Source organism: Coniosporium apollinis (assembly GCF_000281105.1).
Source record: "Coniosporium apollinis CBS 100218 chromosome Unknown supercont1.4, whole genome shotgun sequence".
NCBI lineage: Eukaryota > Fungi > Ascomycota > Dothideomycetes > Coniosporium > Coniosporium apollinis.
Window position 1 is genome coordinate 759823 of NW_006913266.1, and position 19596 is coordinate 779418.

Genomic DNA, 19596 nt, shown 5'->3' on the forward strand with positions numbered 1-19596 from the left:
GAATATTATTCGCAGCGCCTAGCGGCGTGCGTTGGGTATATCTACTCCTCCATGGACTCCCATCCATCATGGCCAGCTCCTGCGTCTGCATCGCCCTCCTCATCTTCGTCATCGTCCGATTCACTCTCGTCTTCTTCAACACCCACTAGCCGCTCCTTGACCTCTCCCTCCACAGGCGCAACACGAGTAGCGAAAGCTCTTCTAACAGCCGGATTGGTGGACGTATCCCAAATCTGCACTGAGCCTTTGCTCCCAGCAACTGCAAGCCTGAAGCCTACTTCTTGGTCCGGCGCGAAAGTAGTCGAGAAGACTTTTCCCACCTCCAAGTTGCGCGAGACTACCATGCTTGGTCCGGTAGGCTGGACGTTCCATAGCTTCACTTCCCTGTCCGTTGAACCGGTCACGAGGAAACCGGGAATGACAGGATTCACATCGAACGATGAGATAGATTCGTCATGTGCCTGAAGCGTCCATAGCGGCTTAGTCTGCGAAGGATCTTTGGGGGCATGACGAGCGTCGTGACAGTGCAGTACTCCGTTCTCCGTCGATACCTATCCACCATTAGCGCGGAGGAGGTGCAGGGAAAGGAGTTTGCTCACATAGAAGAGATTGCAATCGTGAGGATCCCATCGCACTTGCTCAACATCGCTCTCAACTCCCCATATCGGCACTTTAGCATCAGGCGCACGCATATCTGCGGCCACTACTGTTCGGTCGTAGCTACCGCTAAGAAGCACGGTTGATTCTTTCGGATGCCATGCTAAGGAGCATACTTTGTCGGTGTGATACGAGTACGACTTGGCGCATTTTGTGGTGTTGAGATCCCACAGCTTGACAGTTTTGTCTGCTGACGAAGAAGCGAGGAGGTTCCGGTGATGGCGATTTGCAGCGAGGGAAAGAACAGCATCTACGTGGTAGTTGTCGTTGGCTTTCCTCGATTTCTTCTTCTTCTTTTTCTTCGGCTTCTCGGACTTTGCTGCGTCTGCATCTTCACCACCTTCGCCCAGTATAGCGTTCGGATACATGCAATCGATCATGTCTAGATCCCACAGCTCGATATCTGGATCCATGGTGCCGATTGCCACGAAATTGCCTCTCTCATCTGCGGCCGCTTCAGCTTTTCCCACAGGCAGATTTATCCACTCCACTGAAAGCGGTATTGCTGGGAGCATTATATCGTGATGTACGTAAAGGTTGTCCGCTTCATCCTCGTAAACGTAGACCTCCAGATGTGCTACTTCATCTTCGATCCTTGCTGCCAACACCAGGTTATCGTTTGCTAATATCTGCAGCTCTTCCCTCTCATCGTCATCTTCCTCGTTCTCTTCCAGTGTAATATATGGATCATCCGCGTTCGACTCATGGTAGGCTAAGGATTTGACGTTGCCGAACATGCCCATAGTATCGCCTTCGTCCTCCTCTTCCGCGCCATCGTCGTCGTAATGCTCCAAGTCATATTCTTTGAGATCATCGTCTTCGTCACTACGGCGGACGATCTGTCAGTCTCTCGCCAGTGTCAAGAGCAGCGACTAGCCGACTGACCCGTTGGTTTTGGCATCAGCAGCGTTCTCCTGCTTGGAGCCCTCCAGCAAGACGCCTCCGTCGTCGGAGTTGTTCCCGGCCTGGGCATCTGCTAGATCCTCTCTTGCGTCGTCCAGTTGCAGTCGCGCAAGCTTCTGTATTCGTTCGAATTCTTGGTCGGTGAAAGCGTACTTGGTCGGAAAAGGTGCCGCAAATCCTCGGGGCACCCAGGCTGTGGCTGTTATCATAGACATGGTGAGCGGCTACTTAGAGAGTATAAGGAGAAATGGATGTAGTGGGGTTGTTGTGAAAGCTCGTCCTTCCCGTCCATCCCATCCATCCCACCTCCAAAAAAATTCAAGATGACGTCGGCTGAACTCCGGCTCGCGTGTCCGCGCTTCCACTTGGCGTTCGTCCACGGCGATGCGGTACCCAAGATGCCAAGGTAACCACGCTGGAGAACAACACTTGCAACACTTGACTCTGCTGGACCGGGCTGCGTGCGGTTCTCCTACACATCGGTTCTCCTATACATCTTCGAAGCAGCACGCCAGTACAGCCCTCCAAGGTCCGCAAGATGGCCTACCAGGACAGCCCGAAGCGGCGCAAACTCGACTCCGACAACTTCTCCGTCCCATCGCGGCCGTTTACCCCCAAGCCCTCCAACTCACGCGCGCAAACCCCTAGACCTTCCAGACCTGCTTTGCTATCGAGACCGAACGGAACCGAAAAGCCCGAGGCCGAGGTGACAGAGGAGGATGCTCTAGCTTTGGATCGAGACTGGTATGGCGGCGAGGAGTACGGACACACATTCGGCGACGAGACGCACAATCCCTTTGGCGATGGTGATAGTACATGGCAAGAGCAGCAGAGGGAAGCAGCCCTGGTGGAGAAGAAGCTTGGGAAGCGTATAAACGCAAGAGCGGCGCAACGGCAGAAGGACAACGACGCCTGGGAAACCAACCGCATGCTTACATCTGGAGTCGCGCAACGACGGGATCTCGATACGGGCTTCGACGATGACGATGAGAGCACTAGGGTCCACCTCCTCGTCCATGAGCTCAGGCCGCCTTTCCTGGACGGACGGCAAATATTTACGAAGCAGCTCGATCCCGTTCCAGCCGTGAGAGATCCGCAGAGTGACATGGCCGTGTTCGCCCGGAAGGGTAGTAAGCTTGTCAAGGAGCGCAGGCAACAAAGGGAGAGGCAAAAGCAAGCACATGAGGCAACGAACATTGCTGGCACGGCCCTCGGCAACCTGATGGGGGTGAAGGACAGCGACGCCGACAGTGCAGCACCGCTCCCAGGCGAAGAAGAGCAACAGCTACGGAAAAGAGGGAACAGGTTTGCCGGGAGCTTGAAGCAGAGCGAAGGGCAAAGTGCTTTCAGCCGAAGCAAGACACTCGAAGAGCAGCGCAAATATCTTCCTGCGTTTGCGGTGCGGGAAAAACTCCTGGAGGTCATCCGTAACAACCAAGTCACGATCGTGGTGGGTCAGACAGGTTCCGGCAAGACAACACAGTTGACACAGTTCCTGTACGAAGACGGCTTTGCAAAAGCAGGGATGATCGGTTGCACGCAACCCAGACGTATCGCTGCCATGAGTGTGGCCAAGCGAGTCAGCGAGGAGATGAGCACTAAGCTTGGAGGCCTTGTCGGGTATGCCATCCGTTTCGAAGACTGTACAAGCGAGGAAACTGCCATCAAGTACATGACTGACGGAGTTCTTCTGCGAGAGTCGCTAGTTGAGCCCGACTTGGACAAGTATTCCTGCATCATCATGGACGAAGCGCACGAGCGCGGCCTGAATACCGATATTCTTATGGGATTGTTCAAAAAGCTGCTCCCTCGACGGCGAGATCTTCGGCTGATTGTAACCTCCGCGACCATGAACGCTGAGCGATTTTCCCGCTTCTACGGTGGCGCGCCGGAATTCTTCATACCTGGCCGGACCTTTCCTGTGGATATCCAATTCTCGCGATCTCCGTGCGAAGACTATGTCGACAGCGCCGTCAGGCAAGTTTTGGCCATCCATGTCTCCCAATCGGCGGGCGATATCCTTGTTTTCATGACTGGCCAGGAAGATATAGATGTTACATGCGAGGTTATCGAGGAACGCTTGAAACTGCTGAACGATCCACCTAAACTCCTCATACTGCCCGTCTACAGTCAACTGCCGGCTGACCTCCAAGCTAAGGTGTTCGAGTCCGCACCGCCTGGGGTCAGAAAAGTCATCGTTGCAACAAACATTGCCGAAACCAGCTTGACGGTTGACGGTATTATGTACGTCGTCGACGCTGGGTTCTCAAAGCTCAACGTATACAACCCGCGAATGAAGATCGACACCCTTCAAGTAACGCCGATATCTCAAGCCAATGCGTCGCAAAGAGCTGGTCGTGCCGGGCGGACTGGACCTGGCAAGTGCTTCCATCTTTACACCGAACGAGCATTCAGAGACGAGTTCTACATTCAAACTATTCCGGAGATACAGCGAGCCAACTTGGCAAACATCGTGCTTCTGCTCAAGTCGCTCGGGGTGAAGGACCTCCTAGATTTCGACTTTATGGATCCACCTCCGCAGGATAGCATTGTCACGTCGCTGTTCGATCTGTGGGCTCTTGGTGCGATCGACAACATTGGCGGTCTCACAGCGCTTGGAAGAGCAATGACGGCCTTTCCTATGGATCCGTCTCTTGGGAAAATCATCATCACTTCAGTAGATTACGGTTGTAGCGAGGAGATCCTCACGATTGCAGCTGTACTCTCCGCCCCACCAGTCTTCTATCGTCCTATGGAACGGCAAGAAGAAGCCGATACTGCTAAAGAGAAATTCTCTGTATCCGAGTCGGATCATCTCACGCTTCTAAACGTGTACAACATGTGGAAGATGTATGGATATTCCGATGCCTGGTGTACGACTCATTTCCTGCATGCCAAAGCGCTCCACAGAGCAAGAGATGTCCGGGATCAGCTAGTGGACATCATGAAGAAGCATAAGATGGCGCTGACAAGCTGCGGTACGGACTGGGACATCATTCGCAAGTGTATCTGCTCAGGCTACTACCATCAAGCGGCGAAAAGGAAGGGCCTCGGTGAATACATCAACCTCAGAACCAGCGTTACAGTTCAGCTGCATCCAACCAGCGCGCTCTACGGGTCTCCGGATATACCCGACTACGTCATCTACCACGAACTGGTGCAGACGTCGAAGGAGTTCATGCGCAACGTGACCGCCGTTGACCCCCACTGGCTTGCTGAACTGGGTGGAGTCTTCTACTCGGTCAAAGAGAAGGGCTACTCGGCCCGCGACAAGCGGGTTACCGAGACGGAGTTTAATCGGAAGGCAGAGCTTGAGGCGAAGATGGCGGAGGACAAGGAGCGCGAAGCCCAGCGTGTAGCCAGGGAGCAAGAAGGCCCCAAGTCTGCTGTGAAGAGGCCTTTGACGTCTGCAGTGCACAAGGTAGCTTCTAAGGGTGCTGTGAGACGACCGACAATGCCCAAAATAAGGGGCAGAGGGTTTTAGATTAGACCCTTAAATGTATCAGCAGTTATTGATACCGCAGACGTGCAAATCGAAGGAACCATTCGTAAAATACAGTGTAGAACCCTCGACTATGGTACGAAGGAGGGGGTATTAACTGAGGAAGCGGCAGCCGCTTAACCACCCTCCAATGTTATTAAGAAACATCAACAACCAGCTCATGTAATTTAAATCTGCATCTTCTATTCACCGAAGATATATCTAATATGCCAGCCCACCTCGGCAAACGCCTCAATACTGTGTTAAGAAGCCTTGTGGTCGCGCGCCATCAAGCGACCCGTCCTTTCATAAACACCAATTAAGTATATTGATACGGTAAATATTATTAGTCAGCAAGCTCGGGGGGTCCTTCCTCCATTCCCCAACTCCATGTCACAGCATGTACCCGCACCAAAATCATCGCCTGAGCATCAGTTGTTCTTGACAAATCCATAGTCAAGATGCCCTATCCTCCAAACCCCTTGGGCGAGCTACGAAAACGGTGTTATCAGTTCTGGCTCCTTGCTCGATACTCAACGAGTGGCCTGCCATGCGACCTTGCCGACCGCATATCCATCAAAGCAATCTCCGCACTCCAATCAACCATCGTCCTCAATGAGAACGAGAAATCCTGGCTCGCATCCACATTCTCCGATTCCGACCGTTCGGATTCATATCTCAGGCAGCGGATGGCGAATGGTACAAGCAGATGGAGGATGCAGAGCGATCATGATACGGATAGCTGGTCGAGGACGTCTGCGGTGGTATCAGTACAATGGGGCCACGACTCCCGGAGCCAGCATCAAGTATCCTCTCTAGCTAGGAACAATGCGCCAACAAACCCCAGAGCATTACCACCCGCCCTTCGGGACTTGTCATCCATTGCCGAATCGGGAATATTTGCAAACAACTTGCGAAGCTCGTAGAGATGAGGAATGAGGCGCTCCGGCTCTGCTTAGCGGATAGGAGTATAGGAGAGCTTGCCAGCCCGTCGGTGCGATGGAAAAACACTAGTATAGCTGCATGCTCCATGCCAATAGACGGATCAGAAGGCATCAATATCTTGTAGGTTAACAGGTCTACTATTCTTAAGCGATACTCGAGGTAAGTCTTCAGGGGCTACAACAGTCAGTTGTTCCACCAGATTCTAAAAAGGGTGCGACAAGAAACTCTAAGCTTAAGCGCGCATCTACATATTTACTGTATCTGTGTTTCATCATTTGTCCTTTCCACACATTCGAAGTCTATCTCTCTAGATGTGAGATATCATCTTCCACAATGAAAAAATGGTCCTTGTGTTATGTAGGGTCCCATCAACAGCCTCGATCCGCTTTCTCTCGGCGGTTTCTTTGCACAACGCCAGAATTAGTAAGGTTCAACAGCTGTTGTCAGAGGGAAGAGTCAGTCGATACCTTAAATTACGGCCTTACTCGTTTTGGTCTCCCACAGTGTTTGTGGACTACGGGTTATCATACTGTGCGGCAGCATTTCCTTTGTTATTAGCCGTAATCGCGTGGCTTTAGACCAATCGGCATTTGAGCCCATCCTCAGTTGCCGCAAGCCCTGAGTAGTAAGCACTACGGTGTTGCTGTTCTGAAGTGAGTTAGGCGTGTTCGAGGCTGAGCAGACTGGTTTCAGGATGGGGCAGCGAGGTGAGTATCTGCGGCCCGGCTTTCGGAGCTGTTAAACTGACCTTTAAGCAGTCAGGAGCTCTACCGCTGAGCCGATACACCTCTGGGTGTGATCCGCACCACACTGCTGTTAATTTGAGCATCTCGTGCGGTCCTCCCACGCACCATAAACACGACTCATCCTTCGCAGCATCGCAGCATTACGAAGGACCGGGTTTGTATTGGGAAGTCGACGCTTGGTCACCCTTCTTCTTAGCAGCAAAGAACCATTAAGTGAGTAATCTGATGGAGATTCAAGGCTTCTGTTGACCACAAAGGCCTCTAGAGGCTCAGTTCTCTTCCCACAAGCACCGAAACACTGTGTCTCCAAACCCCGTGATCGTACGCCGCCAAGCGTCTGTTCCTCAATACAACCCCGTCCTTCGTAACGAGAATATCGGCTCGCGCAGTTTTGGCTTCGCCATGACTGTGGGGCGGAACACGGTCTGAGTCCACCTGGAGAATGCTGTGTGGGCAAATTAACTTGTACGTGTCCATTCATGGGAGGGCCAGATGGCCTCATGCTACTGTTTGGCAGTTTCCTGTACATACTACAACAGTTCCTAACGAGAGAAGAATCCGAAACTGCAAATGCCGACGAAACCATCCAATTCGGCGCCTATGCTAAGACGAAATCTCTGTCGCATGGTCCCCATTTCAGCTTAACGTGGCACGCGAGCGACAGAAATCGCCGGACTCATAAACTACCGGACTTACAACTCACTCCCAAATCACCGAATTCTGTTAGATTTACCACATCTCCAAAGATCTTTACTCTAGCCATCCTACCTCTAGGTATAGCTTGCACATGTTTATAGGGTAGCATACCATGAAGGATCACCCCTATTCATGACCTCTCTAAGCTGACCGAAGACCTATCTATTTTCCCGAGTCCGGCAATTTCTGTCACCCAGGTGCGTGGACAAGGCCTCCGGGACAAGCACCCATCGTGTTATCGCGAGTTCCACATCAGGCATAGTTCTCGTCGCATGCACTGCACACCCCCGCGAGCGGCCCGACCAACCGCTACGAAGCGCAAAAGGCTGCTGGAGTCGCGCACGCTCGAGCTTAGGTGTGGTTGCGACATCAGAGAGCCGCTCATGTTGCGCGCTTCTGCATATCATTCGGAACGTCGTCGAAGCGTCGTCGAAGCTTCGTAGCCGATGTGGGCTTGTGTTGCTCATGCCAGGATCACCAGGCTGCTGATGCGGTCATCGCGCTAGCGACCCGATCGGTGAAGGGTTTGGTGGGAACAGAACCTCAGCGCGAGAACGAGCGTCGTCCATCGCACCTTCTCGCAGCTGGTCACAGGCAATCAAACGAGCACTTCACGAATGCGCTTTGTCGCTTCGGTCGCTTTCTGGGCTTTTCTCGTGGGTGAGACGCCATTTCAGCTCTTTGGCGGGAAATCCTTAGTAAGCATCCGGCTTTTTCATTTGGACGTCCGGTCCAAGCTCTCTTTCCTTCTCCTCTCCACACAAGTCGCGCCCGCATCTTCCTCCATTGCTTCCAACCATCAATCTCATCACATCACACTCACCAGCATCATCTGCCTACTAGCTCAGCCACTTACCTGTTGCGCGCTTAGCTTCGACACTCATCTTTCGCGCTTCTTCAACCCGGTTACGCGTCGCCGTCGAGTCAGCGCACACAGCCACCAACGCGACACCGCTTACAGCCGCCACAGAATGGCAGAAGACGCCCCAGTTCAGTCAACCGAAGCGTCCGTGGAGACCGAAGAGCAATCGACGCGTCCTGCGGACGACAAACCCGCCGCCGCACGAGACAGCACCGAGCCAGCCACCTCGGGCGCCAACGGTGTCGCCGCTGCTGAGGACACTGAAGGTGAGCAACGGGTAGCCGCTTCCATAAAGTCGAGCTCTTTGCTGACATATTTGTCTTTCAGCCGACGAATCCGCCGCCCCCGCAGCTGACGACGAGCCTGCCTCTGAAGATATAAAGGCCACAGCTGGAGATGCGGCTGCTGAGACTGCCCCAGGTAAGGCCTGGACACAAGCGCCCCAATGTGTTGAAGTTTAGGTCGTACTGACTGGGTTGTAATAGGTGCTGCGGCCGGTGATGAAGCCACTACCGCTGAGGCGGGCGGCGCTACTGCAGGCTCCAAGAAGAAAGAGAAGAGGAAGTCCGGAGCCGGTGTCCCAGAGCACAAGACCAAGAAGCTTAACAAGAAAAAATCGATGGTAAACCTTCACCTTGACGTCGAACCTGGAGAATACTGGTGGGCGCGGATGAAGGGACACCCGACATGGCCATCTATTGTGTGCGACGAGGAGATGCTGCCGGAAAGCCTTCTCAGCAAGCGACCAGTCAGTGCTGCCCGCGTCGACGGCTCATACCGCCCCGATTTCGAGGAAGGTGGCAAAAATGCTCGTGATCGGAGGTACCCGATCATGTTCCTGGGCACCAACGAATTGTAGGTTGACCGCGATTGCAGCGCGGTTACTTATGCTGACTGAGCCGCCCATAGCAACTGGCAGCCTAACACTGACATGGACAAGATCGACATGGACGAGCTGAAGCAGACTGTCAAGGATGGCGATCAGGGCAAGCGTTCGAAGGCTCTTTGGGAGGCATACAAAGTTGCTGCCGAAGAACATGACCTTGCTTATTTCAAGAAGCTCCTTGTTAGCCACGAAGAAGCGATGAAAAAGGACGCTGAGGAGAAGGCAGAAGCTGATGCCAAGAAGAAGGCGAAGAAAGATAAGAAGAGCAAGGATCGGGTTGACGATGACGGAGACGTTGACATGGATGAAGCTGATGTGCCCGCCGATGAAGCGGAAAAGAAGAAGCAGCCGAGCAAGAAGCGGAAAAAGGGAGCTGAGAGCGACGGTGAAACCGAGAAGGTAAGCGCACTGGGTTCCATCGCTGTAGGCACTGTTCTAACTACGATGAACAGCCGGCGAAGACCCCAAAGACTCTCAAAGTCAAGGGTCCCAAAACCCCGGCCGAGGATTCTGCTACGAAAACCCAAAAAACTCCCAAATCCAAGACCAAGGCCCCGAAGAAGTCCAAGAATGACAGCGAGGAAGCAGCCGATCCGCCTAAGGTCGAGGAGGCACCGGTTTCTGACAAAGACCGTAGAGCCAGGCAGGAGAAGACTGGTAAGTTTCTTGTCCCACTGTTAGGTACTCTGGAAGCCAACTCAAGTCATCTAGTGCTGTACCTGCGCCATCGCCTTCAGAAGGGCTTCTTGACTCGTGACCAAGCGCCGAAAGAGGATGAGATGCATACAATGGATGACTACTTCAATCAATTAGAGGCAATCCAGGACCTGAACGGTAACATCATCAAATTGACGAAGATCCACAAGGTGCTCAAGGGCATTGACAAGCTCCATGAGATCCCCAAGGAGGAGCAGTTTAAGTTCAAAGAGCGCTCCAGGAAGCTGCTTGCGGACTGGAACTCGGCCATTGCAAGCGCAGAGAATGCGGGCGAGAGCACTGCTAAGCCGGCGACAAACGGTGTTCATGAAGCAGAGAAGACCGGCGACAAGACTCCAGAGACCGCAGCTGCAGCAGCCGAGGAGGCCAATCCCGCCGAGACAGCAAAGGATGCCGACACGGCAGAGCCAGCGGAGGCGCCAGTCGAGACCGAGACTCTCGGCAATGACGCAAAGGATGAAGCTGACGTAGCTATGGAGGACGCAAAGCCTACAGAGCCTGAGACCGAGGATCCAAAGGAGACAGAAACAGAAAAGACTACCGGGACCGGTGCGGAGACCGCGGCTGCTGAGACCACCGCTACTGCATAACTGAGTCTCCTTCCATCGTACGTCCACCGGACGGTGGACACGTATCTGCGAGATCACGGCTGGATATCCTCTGCCGTTCGGCGAGACTTCGTAAATTTTCAACTTTTCCTTCTTTTGGGTATCCGGGTTATGAGCGGAACGGGTCATTAGCTCTTTCTATCGATTGGTCTTGCTGCAGGTCTCCTTCATTTCTGTCAGCCTTTCGCGCTAGGGATCCGTCGGTGTGGGGGATCTGTTCTGGGCTCAACTGGGCTTGCGGGTACTGTGCATAGCTAGAGCGTGGAATCAAAACCGAGCGTTGCGAATCACAAAAGGTGCGCAGAACTCTGTTCTCTGGTATCCGGAAAGCTAGATGTTGTCTTATGTGCACATCTCATTCAATAACCGTTGCCCGCCGCTGCTGCGTACTGCAGACGTCTGTTGCTTCTCGAAACAGCCGTTTTGATAGTTGCGAGCTGCCAAGTCTGCGTCAACATCCACAATGAAGCTCCTCAGTAGGTACAGCAAACTTAATATCACATGATCCAGGGAAGGCGAGGTATTACGCATTGCACAGATTTGAGCACCCTCCATTTCAAGGCGCCACCGGCCTTCCTCAGTCATGAAGCATCCCTCCGTGAGGAGTAGAGATGATTAAGGGACAGCGTGCCTGACCAGGCCAAATTTTGCCTGTTTGCTAGGTCCATGGCAGACCAAGCTTCTTCATCTCGACCGCGAGCTGGAAGATGTAGTCAAGGCTAAGGGATGGTCAGCTGCGATGGAAGTTTAGGTGAGGCGGCCTCTCTACGTCAGACGTACCTTTCGCACTGCGTCTTCGCTCTTTGCACGTTGTCTCCCCACACATATCTGCTCGGCCGTCAGCGTCTGTCACGGTTTGAATGTGTTTATGCACGTCAGCTAGAGGAGTACTCACATTCCATGCCGCCGGACCAGTACCGCAAAAGTATCCGGGTATTTCTCCATCGCCGCTTCCAAGCTCTCCGTCAAGTCCTCTTCCCTACAAAAGCAATGCATCGTCAGCACGTGTGTCACCGTCCTCTCTTCTTCCTCGCCATTGCGCCATTATGGCCTCCACGCAAAACCGACCTCGCAGTATTCTCAATGATCGGCACCCTCAGCCTCTCAAAATATCCCAGCATTCCTCCCACCTTCCCATCGTCTCCCCTCCCCTTCGGTATCCCCTTGATCTGCTCAATCCGCTCAATCTCGAAGCAAGCACTGGAACCGAACTCGCGCTCCACCAGCAGCGTAACCAACACGGCCCATTGCGAGTGCGTATGGATGCAGCAGCCGGCGCCGCGCCTTGAGAAAGCCGCATAGAACAGGGGTGTGCAGGCGGAGGGTTTGAGGTTCTGCAGGCAGACACGGGTGTCAGCTAGCGGCACAGGGCGGAGTTGATGTGTAGGGGCGGTGGGATCTACCATACGGGAGGTCTGCGCAGGTACTCGCGGCTGTGGAAGTCCATCACGAACATATCAGTCGGCTGCATGAGCTCTTTCTGGACGCCGGAGGGCGCGATGAAGAGATGGTCATTGTGCCGGATGCTGGTGCCGCCCCCTGTACCGGTGACCTGGGGGCTTGGTTAGCTGTGCAGCTTCGTTATACTGAGGGTTGCTGGTCGGGAAAGAGACGGGCTTACCCAGCCTAGAGTGTAGAATTTGCGGCAGAGCTCGCAGATCAGGTTCGCTGGATGCTGGGAATCAGGCGAATGGACCAGGTGGTCATTTGACTGGTCTGAGGAAGCCATTGGGGCTGACACTTTGCGCCGGTTTGTGGAATGGCTCGACAGGCTCTCACAGCTCGAAAGAAATCCGACATGGTTATCGATAAGCGCAACCTGGCGTCATCACGCGATTGAAAGTTGTATACAAGTCGGGCAGGTTCACCAATGTATCGAGGTTCGCGTAAAGAATGCTGGCGTAAGGACTTAAAGACTGCAACGGCTTGTCTCAACACATCGTACCGCGTCAACAACCTCATGTGAACGCGACTGGGTATAGACTACGAACTAAACTCGTGGGTATAGAAACACAATCAAGACTGGTATCATCGGATGTGATATCCTCGCTGCCGTCATCTGAAAGGACCGTTCCTATCCGTCTGAACGCGGAAAAGGGCACACACACTCGACTCCTTGCTATTAAGCCTTTTCATCCTTGCTATCCCTGCCTAGGAGCTGCTTGATCTTGTCGCCGAAGGACTCGCCAGCTTTGTGGCTGTGGCCGCCATATTTCTCCTTGTAGACATTGCCGGAGCCTCCGCGCTGGAATGACCATATGTCAGCCGGCGATGCAATTGTCGTGCTTGAGAAGAGTGGCTCAACGTACACCAGTGTGGAAGTTTTCATATCCTTCAGTCGTGCGCAAGTCCGTCTCCGGGATAACATCCTCTGAAAGCCGTGTCACGCCCTCCGTCTGGGGCTTTATTCGTGGGCTCACCGCGATGTTGCCCGCGCCGCCACGCTATTATCGAGTCAGCAGCCTACGTGTCTGCGGTGATTACTGCGTAGTGAACCTACGCCGGTGGAGTAGTCGCCATCGCCTGCTCCGAGGTAGCCTTCACGAACGATGCCGCCGTCGGTGTAACTGCGTGTCTGGTCAGATGCTGAAGCTGCGCTCTAGATGTTATAACTGCGGCATTCTCGCAGTATTCGGGGTGGCCGAAGTCGTTTGTTCGAGTTTGCCGCGCGCTGAAACGGCACTTACACAGTCGGATCCTGACCGATGTTTCCAGCACCTGGACGATGTCAGTGTCGTCCTGAGGCATTGCGGCAACAGCCCCAGGTAGCTAGGGTTTACCTCCACGGCCGGTTGAAACGATGGGATCTTGGGGCATTTCGTCGGATTTTGATTAGACAGTCAAGTATGCTACGATGCTGTTGGATTCCAGTATGGCAGTCGTCTCTGTGAGTAGCAAACGGGGGGTTTACAAAGGACCGGGCATGGGCAACCATGGAACTCTATATGTATGCAAGGCCGCCCAAATTTGCATGTGACGCAACCGCAACGTGGGATGGCTCAATGGCTCGAGCAGTCTGGCGGGGTCTACACGACGGAGAGCATGGCTTGGCCTGTTCGAGCAGCAATTCGTCCTGGACTGCTCTTCTGGGCCGCAGCAGCAACAGATCGCAATCCCGACCGCCGGCGACCCAGAAGCCCCATGACGGCACCGTCCTAAGGGTCCATAACCCGCCCGATAGTTATGACGCAGGGCCAAGTTAGAAGGCACAGAGGATGGTGGCCGAGCAACGGTTTGGATTTGTCGAATGCGTGAGGTGATGTTGTGGAACGGCGATAAAGCCGTTGATAGGGCCCGCGACGCTGATTCGCGTCTGGCGCGCCGGGCGCGAGCAAGCGTCTGCGGGATAAATGCTGGCCTTGGTGCCTTTGTGCCTTGGTGCCTTGCTCAGTCACTCCACTACCCTGCGCTTCACTCGACATCTATCTAGCAACAGGTATCCCACGCGCCATGTTGAACTCGGTAACAGCCTCTGTTTGTGTTAGATGGAAGCTGATGCTCAATGCGGTATACAGTGACCTTCAGAATTAAGACGCTCGGTTTCATTACAGAGTCACAGGATTTGCCGCTTTTCTTCGTCTCTGGCGGCATCTGTCCGCCTCACAGCCGCCTTACCTGTCCTGCGGAATCCAAACCTGCGCCTAGAGTAGACACGGCCCGGAGATTGATAGCCTGTTCAACTCAGCATTACGGCACAATGCTGATGAAGCATGCCAGTTGATGAAGATGGTCTTCAAGTTTGATAGAGATTGATACACGACAACTGTATATATGGCGAACGAACAGGGGGGACAAGAATCCAAAACGTTCAGCTAGCTCTTCAGGATGCTTTCCCATGACGGTTTCTCGGGGAGTTAGTCAGGAGTGTGCTCGGTAGAGGAAGCATCGTACACGCCACCTGCCACAGCATCTTCTTCGGTTCTTCAGTCGCCGGCTGCTTCTTCATCAGATTGCTGGATTGGCTTTAGTTCTTCCTCTATCCAATCGGGTTCATCGATAGACGCGATCCTTCGGCGTTATTGTAGGTGAGATACCACGACCGGATGATCATTCGTAGCTCCTGGCAGTTGAACTGCCTTCTGATCATGTCCGCCACCACGGCCCCGCCGTCGTACAGCCTAGCCATGTACTTTCGTCAGGGCACAGGATCTTTCACTCTCGCGTACGGGTAAAATATTACGTCCCCACGTTGGGTTTCCGCCGCTATTCTTTGACGTGTCAATCCGCCGCCATGTCTCTAACACAGCTTGTTCTTCGTCCAGTTGGCCGACTGCCCAGTCTGGTGGTGGGCCCGTACTAAACCTGTAAAGTAGCGCACCATACAAGCGAATGGCCTCTGGTCTAAGTAATTTCCCTAGGCCGACCGACTCTTTCAGCGATATCCGCTCGTAGACATCTCTACCCTCGTTCCTCTTTACTAAATTTGTGATAGGCTCTGTGCGGATCGCCTGGTGAATACTATGATGGTTAAAGTTGTTATGCAGTCAACTGATACCAAGTCTGTAGCTCGCGGTATCGAGTGGTCTATCGTCTCGCAGATCTCATATCAAGTCCGCTTCTCGAGTTGCTGATCGACGAGACACTAAGATTCGATGCAGACGCCCTCATCGGTAATCTGAGCTGAGTCATTTGATAGGTCGGTCGGGTCGCCTGGCACTTTGGCTGCAGTGTTCCAGCAGTCGAAGTGCTCAGGATGGCGTCCGCTGCAGGCCGTACAGCGGTACAGATCAAAACATCGATCCCGAGTGTGGCCACACTGGCGGTAATGCTCACATGGAGAGACGCTCTGTCGGCGGCCTGTGCGGCGTCACGACTAAGAACTCCACCTAGCCTGTGTTGAAGTTTCGTCAAAACTTCGTTGTCTTTTACTACTCTCCAGTCTCTAGCCTCCTCTTTCTTATCTCTGACACGGGCACAGGTGGACGATTCCGATGATTAGTCAGAAGAATGGCTCAGCCGCTCAGCATCGTCACTTCTTGACTCTCTTGAAGGCCTGCCGACCTGACGTCATCCATTCCCATCCTGTTGAAATGCGCCCCTTGTGTGCTTGCTGTCTTGCTCATTAATAGTCCCATTGTTTGAAATAGCGGAAGGCTGAGTTTGACGCCTGTGAGAACCTTCAGGCGTATAGAAGCGTGTTGGTTAGAACAATTGCGGCCCTAGGAATTTGTAGGGCAACTGGAGTCGTGAGCATGGATTATTCTTTCTTTTGCTATGTGGTAAAGACGATCGCAGGAAACCCTGACTGGACTTGTTCGTAGGTTATTTGGACCGAGGGAGATCGGTAGGCTGTGGGTGATGTTCACGTTAGGAATGTTACAAAGAGTGTGTTGTACAGTGGTATGTTGTGATGATTGACTGACAATCGGTGCAACCAGCTGCGTACCAAAGCGAAAGTGTTGTGCTAGTTTGTTCATAGTAGGTTAATTCGAGAGTCCGACAGTGTTGGGTTTCAGAAGAACTCCGAGAGAGCAAATATATTTTACCGGCTTCGAGGCGATATTTGTCTAGTATCTAATGTTCAGTCAGGTGGTTAGTCATGTGATCCTCGGCTCACTCTCATACCGTGAACTGTTGCAATGTCCATTGTTGGCTGTCAGATATGCTGTGCAGTTGTTTGAAGAGCAATCACTGATTGCTCGGGATAACCCAAGAACGGAACAGAACGCAATGTGGTGTGACGAGGTACCAGACCTTGACCTTGCATCAGGTCCAGCGGGGGCATCTGTTGTTTAGCGCCGTCTCACGGGACTGGGGGAAACAGATCAATGAACTGTAGTATTGGTCGTAGGTAATCAATTTGCGTAGAATACAGAGGAGCAAACCGGAAGTAAATAGCAACAAGCAGAAAATCTGTCCAACCGGCCGTCTGATCAATATCTATGCTACTCCTACCGTCTCTGGAATTCACAAGTTCCTTCAGGGGGGGCCTGTAGGCTTCTTCTCTGGGGGTGGTGCGCCACCTCCGGTCTGCAGGAACAGTTAGTGAGGCGATCAAAGGATAGCATGAATCAAAACGTACCGTGGGCAGTCCCATGACTGAAACGAGTAACTATAGTCAGCAAGACATTACCAAGGATGAGAAGGAGAAGGAACAGACAAATCTTGAAGTAGTCTGTAACATTGTTAGTAAAGTGAGTCATACACAACAAGACAGTGGCAAGGAACTGACCGTATATCATCCATTGCAAGCCAGTCAAGGTTCCTGCATCACGCCGTTAGCGTTAATTTGTCCTTCAACATGTTCCACACTGCACTAACCGATCATGACGATTCTGACAGGGAGACCGTTCCACAGGCCACTGAAGCCGATATCCTTGTAGATGCGGCTCATAGCGGCACCGAAGGCTTCTCCGGGTTGACGGTTGGCATTGAGCTTCGAGACCATGACATCAGCCGGGTGCGAGACGATAGCGCAGAGAATACCAGCGATGTAACCACCGGTGAACGAAACTGCAGTCTGAGCGCCCTTGCCGTAGTCGTTCTTGTTGCCGGGTAGGTAGTTGTATATCATCTCAACAACGGTTTCGAAGGAGGCAAATTTCATCATGGTGTATGGAATTTGACGGCCCCAGAGAGGGTAAAGGCCCTTGTACAGACTAAAAACAGTCAGCATGCACGTCGCTATATTTCGGAATGTTTGTGAACATACCCAGCAACACCCTCCTTTCCTGTGATGTGCGATAGACCGTTCATAGTACCAGTTGCGAAAGGCGGGATAGTCGTCTGCATGCGGACCTTGACAGCTTCGAACGGGCAAAGAGCAATGTCGGCAATGAATTCGGCGGAAGCACTAGCGGCAAGATAGAGCCCCGTCTTGTACCTGTGGGCGTTGTGTTCGCCGACAAGATCGGAGTAGAACTTCTTGAAGAATTCGTATCCGCCGTATTTGAAGGCACCTTGAGCCTGTGATCGAATCAGCAATGCGACTCGATGTTGCTATGCGCGTAATACATACAGAGTAACCCCAGAAAGTCGGTCCCCAGCCGGTGTAGATACCGCGGAATCCCTCAGCGCGGCTGATCTTTCCCCAAGCCTCGAAGTTGCCCTTGTACATCTTCGAATCGACCTGGCGACGGCATTTGACGAGATCCAGCGGCGTCACCGCGGTGTGAGTAAGACCCTATGCCCGTGAGCTCCCAATTCGGACAGGATGCTGCGGTTGGTGCTTACGCAGGCCATGAGACCGCCGAAGGTACAAGCCGCATAGTACTTGGGCGAATAAAGCTCAATCTTGCCGGCTTTGGCTTGCGCCTTGTTGCTCGCTTTCTCAAATTCTTTCACGGCAGCGTCGCTGAGCTGGGCAGTCTTGTGCTTTGCGTCGTCGATGGCGCTCCAGGCGCCGTAGAGCTCGGAGCGAGCCTGATATTTTGACCTCTGCGAAACAGTCGTTTCAGGCTTGCGGAAGCTCAAGGGTGAGGACCGGGCGAAGGTGTCCGCCAACAGGCCCTGCGACGGGAAGAGGATGGGCATGGTGATAGCTAGCAGGGTCAGTCAAGCTCCTAAACGGCCCAGAGTAGCTCTTGAATGGACGTACTCGTCACTCTATCAATGCTCTCGAATGCGTATCTCTGATTGCAGACCCGAGCGTCCCACTCTTCGGATGAGGACTTAGGACAATTGATGCCAGTGGTGTTGACAGCGGCTGGAGCTCCAAAGGTGGAGACGGCCAAGCTAGAGATATGGCGGCTGGGGACAGGGCTTCAGCCAACGTCATTTGCTTGGCCTCGGCATTGGGAAAAACGGCTCGCTAGCTCACCACCACTCTTCTTTATTATCAAGAATAAACATCTACATGTCCCATACCTGTTTGGTAGTATGATGTAAGAGAGGGACTGGCATGGTAGGGAATGGAGGGGGTGTTTTCTTCTGAAGAAAATTTGCGGTGGGTACTTCAACCGCCTTCGATATAGAATCCAAGCGGTGCCAAAAGCAAATGTAGATACGTGATCATCTAGGTAGCTCTCCTATGCAGTATCTGTTTTGGACATGCCGTTCCTGTTCAACCTCCTTTCCAACATTTCCAGAGTCAAAACTGTGACCCACACCGTGGCACTTGACCCAAAGCCAGAACCCAACATCAGCAACAAGACCCAGGTAAGAGCACACACTCCAGGGAGCCATCGACATCTTTTGCCACTGATCCATCTTACAACGTCCGCTTCCCAGCCGTCTCGATCTTTCGCATCTTGTTCCCTTCCCCCTGAGGCCTCGCTCAAGTTCCAATCACCCACAACCACCCCTCCGCCTCTTCACCAACCAAGCTAGTCCACAAGCTTCCGCGCTCGATGCCCAGAGCAACCCTCTCGTATTCTTCGGGCGTCTCGAGATACCGCGTCATGATGTAGTCGAAGTCCAGAGTCTCTCGATCTTGTGTGTTTGGCATTCCAACCGGGTTTGCAAGATCAGATAGCATATCTAGGGATGAGACGACGCTATTCAAAGCAGTGGTCATGTCAGCTAGCACCTCATGAGCGATAACAGTGAGGCACATGGAAGCTTGCCTTGGGTTGACGCACAGGGAGTCACCCAAGCTGGACGCTTCCTCGGAGCGGCGCAGTCGAGAGTAGGCTTTTCCCATGCTGACGGCTGGAGGGTTTAGTAGAGGTAAGGTTAATTGGGAAAAGTAGAGAATTCAGAAGATAGTTGGGATATTTGGAAAGACAGTTGACGATTGATAGAAGGCAAAGCTTGATAAGAATATATGGTTACGCTGTAGAGGCTCAGCGTAAAGTGCAACTGGGCATCACGACACACATGTACTGTTCAGCGGAATATGTCGCCCGGTTCAGTGGAACCGTTACAATAGGAACGTCTTCCGCATGCCGCAGGTACGTGGCTACGGGATTCATTGTTCAGGGTGCCGTGCAAGAGTCAAACTGAAATGCTGTGAACCCGACATCACCTGGAGAACCACCCGCTAGGTGCAGGTAGATTTCATGACAAGGCTCGGTATTGCTCACAGCCTCTTCCGCATCCGGCAGGAGCGACCATGTCGGTAACTGCGGATGGATTGGCAAAACTTCCGGCATTCCTCATAGGAAGCCTCACTCACGGCATGAGCAGATCAGTAGCACAGCTCCTTGCAAGGCCAG

The 19596-nt window shown here is 53.0% G+C and overlaps 7 protein-coding genes across 7 annotated transcripts; 2 read left to right on the top strand and 5 right to left on the bottom strand.

The window, feature by feature from the left end:
- Positions 1-41: 41 nt before the first annotated feature.
- W97_01332 (uncharacterized protein) lies at positions 42-1775 on the bottom strand (the record flags this gene model as incomplete). Its single annotated transcript, XM_007779240.1, has 3 exons — positions 42-551; positions 600-1482; positions 1543-1775. The coding sequence occupies 3 exons, from the start codon at positions 1773-1775 to the stop codon at positions 42-44; spliced, it is 1626 nt and encodes a 541-aa protein (XP_007777430.1).
- Positions 1776-2098: 323 nt separating this feature from the next.
- Positions 2099-5044, top strand: W97_01333 (adenosinetriphosphatase; the record flags this gene model as incomplete). Its single annotated transcript, XM_007779241.1, has 1 exon — positions 2099-5044. One exon carries the CDS (start codon positions 2099-2101, stop codon positions 5042-5044), a length of 2946 nt encoding a protein of 981 aa, XP_007777431.1.
- A 3355-nt stretch (positions 5045-8399) lies between these two features.
- Positions 8400-10483, top strand: W97_01334 (uncharacterized protein; the record flags this gene model as incomplete). Its single annotated transcript, XM_007779242.1, has 6 exons — positions 8400-8556; positions 8618-8710; positions 8776-9145; positions 9200-9575; positions 9629-9833; positions 9888-10483. The coding sequence occupies 6 exons, from the start codon at positions 8400-8402 to the stop codon at positions 10481-10483; spliced, it is 1797 nt and encodes a 598-aa protein (XP_007777432.1).
- Positions 10484-11159: 676 nt separating this feature from the next.
- On the bottom strand, positions 11160-12230 carry W97_01335 (methylthioribulose-1-phosphate dehydratase; the record flags this gene model as incomplete). Its single annotated transcript, XM_007779243.1, has 6 exons — positions 11160-11220; positions 11282-11329; positions 11397-11480; positions 11570-11835; positions 11910-12053; positions 12123-12230. 6 exons carry the CDS (start codon positions 12228-12230, stop codon positions 11160-11162), a joined length of 711 nt encoding a protein of 236 aa, XP_007777433.1.
- Positions 12231-12623: 393 nt separating this feature from the next.
- W97_01336 (uncharacterized protein) lies at positions 12624-13318 on the bottom strand (the record flags this gene model as incomplete). The annotated part of the gene is made up of 5 exons (XM_007779244.1): positions 12624-12746; positions 12811-12945; positions 13002-13068; positions 13189-13219; positions 13282-13318. 5 exons carry the CDS (start codon positions 13316-13318, stop codon positions 12624-12626), a joined length of 393 nt encoding a protein of 130 aa, XP_007777434.1.
- A 3102-nt stretch (positions 13319-16420) lies between these two features.
- W97_01337 (uncharacterized protein) lies at positions 16421-17974 on the bottom strand (the record flags this gene model as incomplete). The annotated part of the gene is made up of 8 exons (XM_007779245.1): positions 16421-16471; positions 16524-16540; positions 16602-16616; positions 16674-16706; positions 16763-17100; positions 17154-17407; positions 17460-17624; positions 17675-17974. The coding sequence occupies 8 exons, from the start codon at positions 17972-17974 to the stop codon at positions 16421-16423; spliced, it is 1173 nt and encodes a 390-aa protein (XP_007777435.1).
- A 742-nt stretch (positions 17975-18716) lies between these two features.
- On the bottom strand, positions 18717-19082 carry W97_01338 (uncharacterized protein; the record flags this gene model as incomplete). The annotated part of the gene is made up of 1 exon (XM_007779246.1): positions 18717-19082. The coding sequence occupies one exon, from the start codon at positions 19080-19082 to the stop codon at positions 18717-18719; it is 366 nt and encodes a 121-aa protein (XP_007777436.1).
- Between the last annotated feature and the right edge of the window lie 514 nt (positions 19083-19596).